Below are 16353 nucleotides of genomic sequence, written 5' to 3' on the forward strand. Positions count from 1 at the left end.
TGATCCTGGATAAAGTGTTTAAGTCATGGATGTTTAAAGTTTAACGTCTTCATATGTGTCTAATTATATAGTTGACTTTTCATTCAGGAAGCATGACGCTGCGCTGTCAGTACGCTTCTCCATGTTTGTGATTGGTCGAATGCTCCAAATACCACCCCTTTCATGTGAACGCGCACCTAACTAGATAGGGCACGGCTGGCTTTAGCGATCCACTTGATAACCCGTATGTTTTGGATTAGGCCAACCGGCTAACTGAAACATAACTCAGGTTAGGTTGAACCAGCTTCGTAGTACAGGCCCCTGTACTCACCATGTAGCTGTTGATATAGAGAGTTAAAGGACAACCATGTTTTTGGAGACACGTTAGGGGGAAACATTTCATAAAAACAAATTATTGGTGGCATAAAATCTGCAAGTTAACGAAGGCGCCAGTACAGATTTGTCAAAACAGAAATAGATTAGTCAATGAACCCTTAAGCATAACAGCTGCAACTATTTGAGCTTGCTTTCAACTAACAGAGCAGAACTTATTTTGTTGGGTGTGAAGGTTTGTCCTGTTAGACTCCCTTTTCAAAATAAAAGCTGTGGCAGGGAATTCATTTTACAAACACATGGAGAGTAAGAGCTCTTAGTGATAATAATGCCCTTTTGATTACCGCAGAGCTACGGCAGGGCAGCAGGGACAAACTACACTAAATCAGCTTCAGATGAAATATCATGCTTCTTAATCATATCTGGATCTACTTTACTTCCTATCTTGTTAACAGCAGCCTGACTTGATATATGAGGTTAACTTCAGCAGCCTGGATGTCTATATAATTACCCCGAGATGAAATAAAAGGTGACCCTCGTGAAATATGAGGGTCATCTCATGTTGCCAGTTTCTGTCTCCCTGAATAATTATATTGTTTGCAATTTACTCCTTAATCCTCTCCCGTCCCGTTGAAAAATGACTCACTGAAGTCTAAAGCACTCGGGGCTACCAATGCACCGTGTCCTCTGTTTTCGTACAGCTATCACAGAGGCCAGTGCACGTTTTCCTCCTAGGGAAACTCACTGCATGCTCCTGTTAGTCGCACTCTGTTCGGACAACAAAAGGGGAAACGCTCCATGTGTGGGAAACTGAGATAAACTAAAATAAATCATATAAATTGAAAGCTAAGAAAATTTGAGACCTGAGGCTTTTCAATATCATAAGAAAAGTACTGCAACCACTCCCCATACCCGTTATTGCCCTTTTCTAGATCAGGGGTTCCCAAACTTTTCAGCCCCAAAATAACAGTGCCAGAGACTGGCGACCCCCTGTCGACGGGGGCGGGGGTGGGCGGGGGTCCATGAGTGTTTTTTATTGGTTAAGTGGTCCTTGGTATGAAAACGTTTGAGAAACACTGCGCTAGTGGATTGTCAAAGGTGAAGCCTCGTTATTATTAATAATAATTAAAAAAAATATATATAAATAAAAATTAATCAATTTTTTTTAATTATTTTTTTTATTTTAATTTTGTAATCATCTCGCGACCCCCACTGGGGACCCCCACTTTGGGAACCCCTGTTCTAGCTGATTCAACACAATTCTAATATTAGCTATCTGTGATACAGTTGCTTACACATTCCTTTGTCTTTATTAAGTTCCCCCCTATCTCAGACATGAGTGGTTTCAAATAATGAATTATTATAATATTTGTTATGAGAATCCATTCTTCCTTGTGTCCACACACAAGACGGCCCATCTCATGCAATTAACAATCAAGTATTGAAGTGAAAAAACGAAGTGATCGTCTTTTACATCGTCATGAAGGTGTTCTCATTATTTTAACCTTAGAGACCTGTGTGTAAAAGTGGATTTTAATTATTTTCATTTTCAGATCGACCACAACCCCAGAGAAGACTTCAACCTGACATCAGACGGAGAATTCAATGGCATGAAGTCGCTGGTGCTGGGCAGAGTGCACGGTAAGAGAGAGACGCGGTAAAGCAGAGGCCTTTTTAGTCGGAGAGCAGCTTTAATGTCATCCAACATGTGCTTTCTTATGACAATCTGAAGGAATAAATTAAGTATAAATACTAAGATGAAAATATAAACACGGTTTTAGTACTGACTGCTGAGTAGTACTGGGTCAAGAGGAAATACAGAAAACTAAAACAGCAGATGGTAAAGATTGAATTAGTCACATCATGTTTACAGAGGACATATGGCTAATGGCCAGCTGCAGTCCTTGGGCTGGTACACAATAAAACAATCTCGATCACACACAATTATAAAACAGACTAAAGTATGAAATACAAACCTTAGAAAATGTTTGTTGGATCGAACACAAGCACGCATTGTGTTTATTTTAGTGACATCCATGGTTAGTAATTATTTTTTTCAGGTGAGTGCTTGTAAAGAATATCTTATCTTATGTTGTTTTGAATGGTGGTGCAGATATTTTTTACAGCATGCTCTGCAACATAAGCCTACTATTTCCTTAGCAATACTTTAAGAAGGTGGAAGACTATTCCCGTATCAACAACCTACATGTGATATAAACTCTGACCCAACATGAATAAAATGACCTCAAGACCAGAACTACTCAATATCTGTTTCCTCGTGTGTGTCTGGCTCAACAAAATGTCTTCACAACCAAACTTGACCAAATTAATTCAGAATATTTGTAAAGTTTGTAAGCCTCTGTGATCAATCCTCTTTATTGTCTTAGTGCTCAAACACCATCTTAGTTGTAAAAAGCAACAAGTGATAGAAAACTCTGCTGATTTCTCTGAGATGTTTCAGTTGCATTACTTACTGCCTCAGTTCTATTCTCTGATCAGTTTCACATTTTCTCCATCAGCTTTGCATGATGACATAAAATGAAGACCAAAACAACCTTTAATTGAAACACCTTTATTCATTATGTAAACCTCCATTTTAGATCAAGCATCCCATCAGTAAAGTCTGTTCAATGATTACAAGATCAGATTCACTTCATGCACAATCAATGTGTTCAACCAGAATCTCAGCTATTAAAACAGAATAAGAAATGATTCACTTAAAGTTTAATAAAACATCATAACACTACATTTGTACAGTGATCAGGCAACAACAACAACAACAACAACAACAACAACAGTTAGTCTGCAAAAATAATACATGTTATAATAAAGGTATTTTTTCATCACACAATCAATTTGTATGACCAAAATCTGAGCAATTTAAAATAAAAATACCTTATTTACTTATTGACTATGATCTTAATGGTGATTAATATCATTTTAACTGGACATTTTCTGATAAAATACATTTTATAAACATCAAAGTACCCCATTTGTTAGTCGGTTTTAGAAACAACAATAGCATTTAGTCTGTGAAAATACACGTCATTATAAATGTATATTTTGTCAGAATAAAATATCTACAATGAAAGAAGCTCTGCTGCTTTCTCTCCTAAGCCTCAGGCATTAAAGAGAAATAACTAAATATAAATGCATCAGTAGAAATATTCAACACATATTTAGAGCAAAGTTTACATTTCCATGCAGAGAAATCCTCCTGAGCAGTGACAGCCTCCATGGCTAAACAGACACAGGAAGGAGCGCCGCCTAAAGAAACTCTAACATCTACAGAGCAACTCATGAGAAGATGTTAAAGCACATCCCATAATGTTTGATTGACAGCTGATCTCTGTGCAGTGAAGACATGAACACTCAGCTCTCAGCAACAATGATGGACACAATGAGTTTAAGAAGTAGAAGAGTTCCTCAAATGACTTCAGGCTATTTCAGTTTACAAAACTCAGCTGTGGCTCCTAAACCATAAGGCCGAACTCCAGCATGTAGCGGCTGAGTGAATGTGGTCTGGACTCTGTGGAGGAGAGTCATGGTTTCAGAGACGCTGTAGAAGGACAGAAGACCTGCTCTGTGATCCAGGTACACTCCTACTCTGGAGGACGGAGGACCTGAGACAGGAGTGTGGATACTGTTGTAATGGAATGTATAACTGTTTTGTTTACACTCTAAGGACCAAGATTTGTCATTGAATCCAAATAAACTGTTGGTCCCACCCCCTGCTCTGCTGATATTCTTGTATGTGACTGCTACATAACCTCTTCCCCTCTCCACTCCACCTCCCAGTAACAACGTCCAGTCAGACTCTCTCTACTCAGGACCTGAGACCATCCAGTGAATCTGTCTGGATGACTAGAATAAGACTGTTGTTGTTCCATGCGTGTTGCTTTTCTGCTCCCCTCAGATAATAACAGATGTGTGTATGCTGTGTTTGGATCCAGAGTGATCTCCTGTGAATATGTTAAGAACCCAGCTCTGGTGGTGGGCTCTGCTGCTGACAGTAAAACATCCACTTCAGTCGGTGAGACGTTTGTCCATTTATCTCTCAGGACGTCCTGTAGTTTGTCTCTGACTGCTGACAGGGCCGCCGTCACGTCCTCAAAGTAGCTCAGAGGACGGATGTTGATGCTGGAGGAGTGTGTAGCTTCACTGAGGGCTGGCAGTGAGGAGGGGTAGCTGAGCAGAAACTGGTTGTGATCCTCTGTGTGAGACAGCAGCTTCAGCTCAGCGTCTCTCCTCTTCAGCTCAGAGATCTCCTGCTCCAGCTTCTCCTGGAGCTCTCTGACTCCACTCACTTCTCTCTTCTGCTGGGATCTGAGCTGCTGCTTCACATCAGAGCTTCTTTTCTCCATGAGACGGATCAGTTCAGTGAACATCTTCTCACTGTCCTCCACTGCTTTCTCAGCAGAGCCATTGACGGCCTCCACCTCCTGCTGAAGCAGCTTCACCTCCTTCTCTCCCTCCTGGATTCTCTGCTGGATGTTTAGTCGACTCCCCTCCAGCTCTCTCTGCCTCTCAGTCCTCTCTGCTGCAGCTGACACCGTGTCGTGGCCTTTGTGTTCGTCCACAGAGCAGAGATAACAGATACACTGCTGATCAGTGCGGCAGAACATCTTCATCACCTCGTCGTGACGAGAGCAGATGTTCTCCTGGAGCTTCTTGGAGGGCTCCACCAGCTTGTGTTTCTTTAATGGAGCTACGTCATAATGACCCTGGAGGTGTTTGTCACAATAAGAGGCCAGACACATGAGGCAGGACTTACAGGCTCTCAGTTTTCTCCCAGTACAGACATCACAGGCCACATCTCCAGCTCCAGCATAGCAGAGATCAGCAGGAGCAGCTTGGAGTCCAGTCTTCTTCAGCTCCTCCACTAAAGCTGCTAACATGGTGTTTTTCAGCAGGACAGGCCTCGGTGTGAAGCTCTGCCTGCACTGAGGGCAGCTGTGGATCTTCTTCTCATCCTCTCCATCCCAGAAGCCTTCAATACACTTCATGCAGTAGCTGTGTCCACAGGTAGTCGTCACCGGATCCTTCAGTGGATCCAGACAGATCGAACAAGAGAAGGTTTCCCGGTCCAGCTGAACTCCTTTCTGCGCCATTTCTCCTCTCAGTGGCAGCGAGTGTCTGAGTTTCACTTCCTGAAACCTGAAACTATGAGCTGTGATCTGAACAGTGTGTGTGTGTGTGTGTGTGTGTGTGTGTGTGTGTGTGTGTGTGTGTGTGTGTGTGTGTGTGTGTGTGTGTGTGTGTGTGTGTGTGTGTGTGTGTGTGTGTGTGTGTGTGTGTGTGTGTGTGTGTGTGTGTGTGTGTGTGTGTGTGTGTGTGTGTGTGTGTGTGTGTGTGTGTGTGTGTGTGTGTGTGTGCAGTGAATGTGGCCTATCAGCTCTTGTACTTTACCCACATGTTGGTTACACCCATCCTCCTCAGTGTGGATCTGAAGGGGAGGAACCAGGAAATACAGAGTGGAGCTGGCTGCGTCTGAGAGCAGGAAGAAGAGGGAGGGCTTATCAAACTCTGACTCATTCCAGGAGGAGGAGCAGCGCTGACACTCTGAACTGTTTCCTCATTTACAAACGGAGCCTTGCTTACAATCTACATTACTTCAGCTGTAAAATATTTCCTGTCCCCTCAGACTTTTAAACTACTTGTAAAGGAAGTCAGTAGTGCAATAAATAATGAGTGGAGTCTATGATTATTATTACAGGTTAAACTAATCAGGATTAAAAAAAGGTAACTATATCCCCGTACAGCTACATAAAAAATTACTTAATCACTATTACATTTATTCACAGATTAGCTCACTGATTTCATTTTCTTTTTACAGGTAACTAGTGATTGTAAAAAAATACATTTTTAAAGTTACCCTCCCAACCCTGCACCTCCCAGTCATGTGAACAGACAGCTGCTGTTTACTCTGCTGTGCAAGAGAGGAGGTGAATGATGATCAGAGTCAATAAAGTGAACAGATAGAGGTCAGGGTGCACATCTGTCTCCAGGAGTGATGGATGCAAACTGGAAGCTGAAGCATTGACAGTGTGTGTGCTGAAAGGAAGGAGGTAGTTTCTGATTGGACGGTGATGAGCATTATGGATCCTGATTGGATGTCAGTTTGGGGCTGCTGCATTCAGTGGAGATAAACCAAAAGTCCTGTCCTCAGCATAATGAAAGAATGACGTGTTTACCGGTGCTTTATCAGTCAGGTCAATGTTCCCACAATGAGTAACAGGAGAATCTGCAGCAGAGTCAATGAACCTGCCACATGGGTATTTATCGTGTTTAAAATAAAGTGTAAACAGTTTTGCAACCCTATTTCTTTATTCTCGTGTGTCGCACTACAGGATCATGACGTTATCATTCAAGAGAAATGTTTTCACCTGGCCTGTGAGCATCTAGAAATTATGTTTATCAAGTCTGATTTAATAACTGCATCAATATTCTGTTAATGAGAAAATAAATGCATTGAGATTTTTCCTTTCCAAAGTGATGCACAATACAGTATAGCGTACTAGAAAGAAAATAAAACTATCAGAATCAGAAATAATTTAAAGAGTCCTCTCCTGCTGATGTTCAGGTGTATATCAGTATGTAGTGTCTCTACTTTAAAGAGTCCTCTCCTGCTGATGTTCAGGTGTATATCAGTATGTAGTGTCTCTACTTTAAAGAGTCCTCTCCTGCTGATGTTCAGGTGTATATCAGTATGTAGTGTCTCTACTTTAAAGAGTCCTCTCCTGCTGATGTTCAGGTGTAAATCAGTATGTAGTGTCTCTACTTTAAAGAGTCCTCTCCTGCTGATGTTCAGGTGTAAATCAGTATGTAGTGTCTCTACTTTAAAGAGTCCTCTCCTGCTGATGTTCAGGTGTATATCAGTATGTAGTGTCTCTACTTTAAAGAGTCCTCTCCTGCTGATGTTCAGGTGTATATCAGTATGTAGTGTCTCTACTGGGACATGTCTCCATGCTTTAATGTTCAAAAAGCTCTTTATTGTTCTCATACTGCCTGTGCTGCAGCACCTCTTTTCACCCTCTGTCTGAAACCAGAGCCCTGTCTGCTCTGATTGGTTAGCTGGCCGGCTCTGCTGCTTAGAGATGTCTCGCCCATTAGCCTATCACGTACAATGTGCGCTAGCCAATAGATTCTGATTAGTTTGTTGAGTCTCTTGGCCTCCATAAATATGTCTTTAATTCCAAAACTGTCCCACTGTAGAGCAGCACAAATGCAGGACACAATAACTTTGAAGAAAATACATTTAATTGTAGGTTATCCAAGCAGAAGTAAGGTAAACAAAAAATAACTTTCCCTTGGACAGAGAACAAGGATCTGACTAACAGTGACAGAAAACCTGAACTTAAATACATGAATCACTATAGGACAAGACACAGCAAGGGAGAGCAGGACACATTAAAGGGAACCAAGTGAACAGAATCAGGTAACAGAGGGACAGGAAGTAAAAACAGATAACACAGGGGGTGAACACTTATCAAAATAAAACACGAAACAGACAGATCGGGACAAAAAATGGTTGTACCATGCTGCGATACCCTTAATGAAAGTGGAGAGCATAACGAGTTCAGGACACTCTTCTTAATGTACAGAATTTGTTACAAAAACATTTATAATTATTAAACACTTTGATTTCCTTCCCTCTCCAGACTCGGAGGATCTGGATCCAGATCTGTCCAGGTTGGCGTCTCTGGGTTTCTCCGGCTGTCTCTCGGTGGTCCGCTTTAACTCCATCAGCCCTCTGAAAGCTGCTCTGCTGCACCCGGACAGCAGCCCCGTCACCATCTCCGGACCTTTACTGCAGTCCAGCTGCGGCTCCTCGGCTGCAGCCAATCCCTACGCAGCAGAGAACACACACCACCTGTCAGGTAGGAGAGGAGTATGGAGCTATTTCAGGGTCATACATTTTGATCATTCAAAAAAATACAATTTATTTGAAAGTTCAAGTTTTTATCCTGAACTTTGAAAAATACAATGATGTATTCAAAATAAAAATAAGTATTTGAAATCATTTTTCAGGTTGAATATTATTTTGACTCAGTTCAGCAATTTTTTTAAATAAAATATTTATTTTCAGATTTCACTTTTATACATATTTCGATATTTGAATCCTTATTTTTTTCAGTTACATTTTTTATCTTCTTCAGATTCATAACAATTATTTTTTCAGTTTCAAATCTTGTTTTTTCAGGTTTCACATTGCTTTTCACCTTCAGATCGTTTTTCGCTTTCAGATATTTTTTTTCGCTTTCAGATATTTTTTTTTCCCTTTCAAACTTTTTACCCTGATGTTGCTCGGGGGGGGCGGGGCTTAGCAAAGAGTAGTTTGGCATCCTGAGTGACAAGCCTCCCTCTGTCATGTTGCCTTCATGGATGTTAGGTAGCGCGAGAAATATAACTCAATACTTTCTATACACGATACTCCCGTGATAGGTGGGAAATAAAACTGATACCAGCGTCAAAGTTCCGTTAAGCGAGCTGTTGAGCATCGTAGTTGGCAACAATCAAGGTATAAGCGCAATAAACTGCTAGAATGTGAAATTACGTATCCGCAACGAGCCAGCAGGTTGTTCTGGTGGACCTGACGCCATCCCCCGCTGTCTCACGGAGAGATACCGCAGGTCCTTCCTTCCTGCAGCGGTCAGACTATAGGCCTACAACCAGCACAGCCTCTAGACCCCGCACAAAACAACTCAAGACTATAACACCTCTTGTTGATAAATACCAACTATGTGCAATATTTGCAATATGTGCAATATATATATGCCGTAAAAAACTGTGCTGCTAAATCCGCAGAACTGTTACAGGGTGTGTATTATGTAAAATGTGTAACTTTAAAATATATAATTTCTTTTTTTAATCTTTAATACTTTTTGTATGCATGCTTTAGGTAACATTAAGCTGTCTTTGGCTCTTCTCTGCTGTAACAATGTAAATGTATCCCCTGTGGGACTAATAAAGGTAATCTGATTCTGATCGCAAAAACCAAGCCAATACTATGCTGCGTTCATGGAGCTACGTGGAAGTGGGGAAGGACAATACTTGATTGCGGATACGTAATTTCACATTCTAGCACAGTTCTTATACCTTGATTGTTGCCAATTACGATGCTCAACAGCTTGCTTAAAGGAACTTTGACGCTGCTAGCAGTTTACCACCAATCACGGGAGTATTGTGTATAGAAAGTATTGAGTTGTATTTCTCGTGCTACCTAACATCCTTGAAGGCAACATGACAGAGGGAGGCCTGCCACTCAGGATGCCAAACTACTCTTTGCTAAGCCCCGCCCCCCCACGCAACATCATGGCCAAAAGTCTGAAAGTGAAAATAAAAGATCTGAAAGTGAAAAGCAATGTGAAACCTGAAAAAACACGATTTGAGACTGAAACAATAATTGTTTTGAATCTGAAAACGAAAAATCTGCAAGTGAAAAAAATAAGGATTCAAATATCAAAATATGTATAAAAGTGAAATCTGAAAATAAATATTTTATTCAAAAAAATTGCTGAACTGAATCAAAATAATATTCAACCTGAAAAATGATTTCAAATACTTATTTTTATTTTGAATACATCATAGTATTTTTCAAAGTTCAGGATAAAAACTTGAACTTTCAAATAAATTGCTTTTTTTTGAATGATCAAAACTTATTACCCTGAAATAGCTCCATAGAGGAGCACATGGTTAGGTTAATTCAATATCACATTTTGAACACATGTGTTTTAAACGTGAGGGTTTGGATAATAATGAGGTTTGAGTTTTTGTTCGCAGTTTTCAGGGCACTTAATCTAATGTCACATGATGTATCAAAAGTAAGATCAGCTTTGTATGTTTACTTATAGCCTTCTAAACTACTAATATCTAAAATCCTGCAAATCTAGTTAATCCTAGCAGGCACAAAACAAGTACCACAACAGATTATAAAAGAAAATAACATTGAGTCCCTACCGTGCCCTACACTGCTCCCACAATAAATATATTCAATGAAAACAAGAATATTATCTTATATCTTAACACTGACGTTGTTATCCACCGTACAGTAGTTAACGGCTCTTCAAGGCTTTTATGATGACATTACGTCAGAAGTTTTCAAACTCTGTTTCCGTCTTTTTGCTTTGATTGTTATCTATATATATAGTTAGGCATCTCCTGCTGTCTCTCCGTGTCTTTGTGTTATCACTGCATGCTGTTCCAGCTAATATAAGAGGCTCAATAATCCCACAGTTATGACAGAGAGATCAATGCTTTCATTATTTGCTGCGAGGGGAGAGCTTTCTCTTGTTTCCTCTGGGCTGGTTCTCCTCCAGTCATCTACTTTGAATGATGATGCTTTATCTGTTTCCTTTTTCTGTTCTGATCCATGTATTCCTTAATGTTCCCTCATGTCTCTTTACTCTCCTTCATATCATGTCTGCATTTCTTTCTCACTCTTTGACATCTTCTTTTTCTCTTTCTTGGTGTCCTTTTTAAAAAATATATCTTCTCTGTCTTCTTCCTCTGCTGTAGACCAGTCTGGGTCAGTGGGTTCAGGTCAACCTTTAGTCAATGCCATGCGGACTGACTCTGCTCTGATTGGAGGTACTGAACCTTTTCTCCATATTTTGCTGCAACAGGAACCGGTTCTACCTTGTTTTATTGAAATCCCTATCCTTGTTCTTTGGTACTTTATTGACCAGGCTCATGCACAGGATGTTAGAGGGGCAAGCTGGCGATTTGTGTCACTTTTAAATAAATATATGCCTGGAATTTACTTCTTTTGTCACAGATTGAAGGGATATTAAAATGTATGTGCTCAAACCATCCCATGACCTGGGTTGGTTTAAACACTGGTGTTAAAGGGGCCTTATTATGCTAATGTTCAGGGTTCATAATTGTATTCTGTGTCTCTACTGTGACATGTTTTCATGCTTTAATGTTCAAAAAGGTCTTTATTTTAGACTTTGCTGACCATTTACATTCACAGAAACACACACTACAGGAAAAGGAAACCCCAAAAAGATTAATAGAATTGCTTTCATTAATTATACATGGAAAGGAATTCAGTTTAGTAAATTCTTCTCACATGTTAACTAGCTGCACTCTTACCTAGCCCTCTGACAAAGATGCACTTCCTCTCCTCCAAATTGTTGTCTTACCACCTTCTCCATAAAGACATCAGGCACAATGATTCAGCGATAAGAAGATGCGGATATTGTACGGCTAAGATGCTAAAAAAATTCAAATATCATATAATCAAGGCACACAATCATACAAAGCAACACTTATGCTTTAGATAAAGTGTATTAGACACAGGTTAATAAATTGTTTTCTTTCATGTAAGAACATTTGATTGATTTGTAAAAACAAGTGTAACTCTAAAAAAGGAAGGCGCCTTTGAGGTCTATCTGTGCTCTGAAGTCAGTGATTCATAATGATTTTAATCTATCAAATATTGATATTCAACGATTCGTTTGATGCACATTTTCTGTAGTTAGAAAGACTCAAAGTCACACCTAGACTTTCCTTCACTGTGAACACATGCTGAGCTGTAAGAAAGAGTAAAGTGACGAGCAAGAGTCCATTCAAAACTATTTAAAACTGTGTTGCTCTGCCAGCACGGATTGATTCAAAGTGAGCACAGAAAAGGTTTGATCTATCATCGTGTAGATATTAAAAGGTGATACCCAGAGAAAAGCCATTTGAAAGTGTCCATTGAACTGACCTGACTGTGTCTGCTCACCTAATTAAACCAATGCAGGGATGACTTGCTGATGGGAAAACTATACTGCTGTTATCTTAAAAGAAAGAAAAATGGTCTCTTTATAAAGTAATGTCGTATTAAATTGATTTCCGTCATATTTTCAAATTCCAATTAAATGAAACCTGCACTCATGTTCCCAATTGTGCTCAACGGAGCAGAATAACCTGAAACATTGAAAAATATTAAAAATGATGTTTAATGCACTCAAGAGTGAGATTAGCAAGATATTCAAGGCATTAGGAAATTAAATGGCAGTGGAAGGGGGGGGGGGGGGGGGGGGGATATGCAGACGTTTTGCTCTAATTTTGAGATAGTTTCAAAAGTAAAGGCTTTATTGTCCTATTTACAATATCAACAGCGTAGTTGGTGGAAAGGGGCCCTGTTCTGCTTATTTCCAGGTTCTCATTTGCATTATGTTGCTCAGCTGTGACGTGTCTCTGTGCTTTAATGTTCAAAAAGCTCTTTATTTATCTCATACTGCCTGCGGCACCTCTTTTCACTCCTTCTCGAGGGAACTTTGGGATTTTAACCTTTGCAGACCATTGACATGCACAGAAACCTATACAACACACTACAGGAGAGGGAAAACCCTAACAAGCATAACAGGGCCCCTAAGTACCTTGCTCTTCTAACAGTGCAGCATACGATATATTGAAGACCAAAAGGAAGTGCATAAATAATGCAAGAAAATTGTGCAAATGACAAAATGGAGTGAGCACAGACACTATGAGGCTGGACCCGTTCGAATCTGCCGTGGTTGCATTCCATTTCAAAGAGCTGTTTGACGCGTAACCTTGTCGCACTGCCACTCCGACATCACAGAGCTTGAGGAATAATCACAGGGTCTGTACAGCAAAGCGAATGTTGGAGTCACAAACGATAGCTGAGGATTCTGAGTAGTGTAGTGTCTTCGGAAACTCACTCAATTAATAAGGATAACCTGATGTTTTTTAGTGGATGAGTAATGCAGATATCACTCTGTGATCATTTGACAGTGAGGGGAATACTTCCGTTTTTATAATGAAAACTTCGAGACCGGAAAAACTGTTTTTACTCCGTGAGGGTTGACGCCAACTTTACATGGACGCTGCCGTCAATAGAAATTAATAGGGGAAAGACGTAGTACACGTTCTCCTGGCGAGACCTCAAATCCTCCTTGTGATATCTATCAAACTATAGATCCTACACATCCATTGGACGTGAATTCTAAAAGTACAATATACACTTCTCGCTAGGGATCTAATCAAAAAGCATTTGAATGTCCAAACTATTTTAGGATTTTCCAGAGAGGGTTATTTGTGAATAAAATTATTTGCAATAAACGGGAGCATGTTGTTTCTTACACGACCACTAGAGGTGCTACACTTTAAAACGTGACTCTGGGTCGTAATAAGCTGAGGCTGTGAAAAATAGAGTAGGATCAAACATACAACTTATTGTGATCATAACTCAGATGTGTTGCTCAAACAAATGAATGTGAAGACACTTTACAGAGCTCAGGATTTAAACAATCTAATGGTCTGTGGGATAAAACTTAAAGCTCAATGGAATTTAAAAAGTGAATAGTGTGATATCTCAGTTTATTACATCTTAAAATGTCCTCTTCCCTGCAGGGGTCATAGCGGTGGTGATCTTCGTGATTGTGACCGTCCTGGCGATAACGGCCAGATTCCTCTACCGGAGAAAAGAGACGTACCGGAACCAGGAAGTGAAAGGAGTCAAACAGGAAGACAGCCAGGATTTCCATTTCAACAACCAGACTGACCCCCAGAACGTCTCCTCTGAAAACCCAAAGGAGTATTTCATCTGACTCAGAGACACTCAGAGACCCTCAGAGACCCTCAGAGACACTCAGAGACACTCAGAGACACTCAGAGACAGATTTGTGCGTCTGTTGCTTTACTGTAAATTGTGAATATACTGATAAACTAAAACAGGCAACAGTGTTGGACTTATGAGATGTTGATAGCCTTGTTTCAACTGTAAATATTTAAAAATGTAAATGTTGATTTCATGTCTTTGTAGCGATCTCTGGCTAATGTCACAATGAAATAATGAAGGTCTCAGTACTGTATCCTCTTGTGGTTGGGTGTTCCTTGGAGGGAGATGGGTACTCGTATGTGAAAGACTTGAAATTGGCAGGATGTTGTTTTATATCAGACAGTATTTATTTGTTTGTGATCATATGATTTCTCCCATTTTAAAAGGTCATCCACTAACCCTCCAAGGAATTTCTTCAACCTCCAACAATTGACTTCTTTCCACAATCGTGCAGTTTTTGTTTCCCCCTCCTTAAAGGATTAAGCGTTCACGTTGTAAGGTCTTTGGTGGGAAAATAACTTGAGTGAACATTAAAGTAAAGGTGCTTCAGTTTGGTTGAATTTCCTCTCACCATATTCCAGACATGAGTCAGCATTTATGAGCCGAGTCTTTGATATACCACGCTTTAAAATAATAATGTTAAACGTGGTTAATGTCAATTTATTTTACAAAACAAAGTAACAAAAGACTAAATGAAGTGAGACCCTCAAAAGGATTTACATCAAGTTCCCTTTGCTTTTCCCCACTCTTCCTTGCTGTCTGCCGCCTGCTGGGAGCGTCCTCTCCCCGCTCTCGAGATGCCTCTGAAGCTTTTAACGCTGACAGCAGCACAGACTCGATAGCTCTGTGGCGCTCCGTCACCTCTTTCCTGCACACAGGGACAGCTCATGTGTTTCTGAAATGCTAATCTGCTGGGCTCTGACAGCTGGATTGTGACTGGAGACAACACAGAAAGAGAATGAGACGCACAGATAATCCAATAGAGTCTATAGAAAGTGTCAGGATGAACACGATGAAAACAGCCTGATATTTACACTTCAAAATGGAGCAAACTCCCCCATGTGTTAATTCAACTCGTGTGTAAAGAGAGACACTGATAGAGGGAGGAAGCGGAGCAGCTGTTCATCAAACTCACACCTCTCTCTGAGACCCCAAAGCACAGATGGGCTTTTAACGACAGAAGTTGCTAACAGTGTATTCAAACTTCTTTCGGTTGTTTTCTCCACCAAACAAGTGCTGATACCATCTCTGCTGCATACCATGTTTCTGCACTAAGAAATACATCTTCTGATAACAGTTTGGTGGGTATAGAAGTGAAGAAAGCATGTGAAAGGGAATTTATTGAGTGTGTCTCAAACAATTTACCAGATCATGCATCTTAAAGGAAGAGGAAAGGGGAGCATTGGTCACTCAGAAAACAGACTTTTTTAGGATTTTCAATCAAGTTTTCTGTTTTTATCAATAAATACAAAAATGATGTCTGATTATTTGGATCTGCGAATGTTCCCCTGGACAACTACAATACTTTTTGGACATTTCATTTTAGCAATCAGGTTTTGCTGACAGTACTTTGGATTCCTCTGGTAAGGTTTGTAGTGGATGGATCTCAGTGTCACAAAAATAACGTAATTGTACTTCTTCTGGTGAATAACAGTAATGTAAGTGAGTTTGAGTGACATGCCATGAAACAGACAATTCAAACCTGTTTTTTGGTAACAGACACAAACCTGTTTGTAAATAAAACATGTTTTTTTCAGAATCTGGGTTGGCTTTTAATTTAGCATTTTTCTCCAAACTACTCTGCTCTCTCTCCAGATGTTGCAGAGCATCAGCATCTCCTCAGACGACTGATACACACCTGCACCAAACGCTGGGCACACACACATTTCATTTATGAGGCCTAAATGCAAAGATGAAGGTAATTTAAAGATTGTAATCTTCAGTCATTTTTTTCACTTAGAACAATGAATGATATGAATATAGCAGACCATGGGGACACTGCAGGTATTTTTAAACATTTACTGCTGCTGCGGTAATAATTTGGATGAATAATGCGCTCTCTCAAACATTCCCCCTTTCATAAAAGTAATTTAAAGATTAAGATCAGCTTTCTTAAATATGTTTGAAGGGAAATGAACAGAATAAATGATTAAGTTAAACACTATAGCACACAGCCAGAGCTTTTGTAGGAATATGGCTATGAATGTGTGAAATTAAATTCGAATAACATGATATTTATTCCAGACTGTGGTCGTTGTTCAACTAGAAGGTTGTAGGTTCGATCCCAACCCGGCCGTACCGTCAACATGTCAGTGTGTCCTTGGGCAAGATACTGAACCTTAGAGGTTTCTCAATACTCAAATTTCCCCTCCTCGACTCCTCGACTCCTCGGTCCTCCGGTAGTGACCCGGAAATGAATTTCAGCGCGCCATTTTGAAGGACATCTAATTTTTCTAAATGCACTTCGA

The 16353-nt window shown here is 40.2% G+C and overlaps 2 protein-coding genes across 3 annotated transcripts in view; one reads left to right on the forward strand and one right to left on the reverse strand.

Moving 5' to 3' along the window:
* Window positions 1-15644, forward strand: part of LOC307018617 (contactin-associated protein-like 4) — a 97169-nt gene extending 81525 nt beyond the window's left edge. Inside the window, exons 21-24 of one of the 2 annotated variants that reach the window (XM_079648946.1) lie at window positions 1866-1953; window positions 7974-8192; window positions 10831-10902; window positions 13678-15644. In XM_079648946.1, coding sequence (XP_079505072.1) covers window positions 1866-1953; window positions 7974-8192; window positions 10831-10902; window positions 13678-13874 — 576 coding nt within the window. In that variant the 3' untranslated portion in view covers window positions 13875-15644. The remainder of the gene's footprint in view (window positions 1-1865; window positions 1954-7973; window positions 8193-10830; window positions 10903-13677) is intronic. The other variant, XM_079648947.1, reaches the window with a different exon arrangement.
* On the reverse strand, window positions 2869-5560 carry LOC307018623 (tripartite motif-containing protein 16-like). The gene is given in 2 exon segments (XM_079648955.1): window positions 2869-4097; window positions 4100-5560. Coding segments are annotated over 2 exon segments (1668 nt in total). The 5' UTR covers window positions 5424-5560; the 3' UTR covers window positions 2869-3753.
* Window positions 15645-16353: the final 709 nt, after the last annotated feature.

This window comes from Notothenia rossii (assembly GCF_949606895.1).
Source record: "Notothenia rossii genome assembly, chromosome: 9".
In the NCBI taxonomy this organism is placed as follows: domain Eukaryota; kingdom Metazoa; phylum Chordata; class Actinopteri; order Perciformes; family Nototheniidae; genus Notothenia; species Notothenia rossii.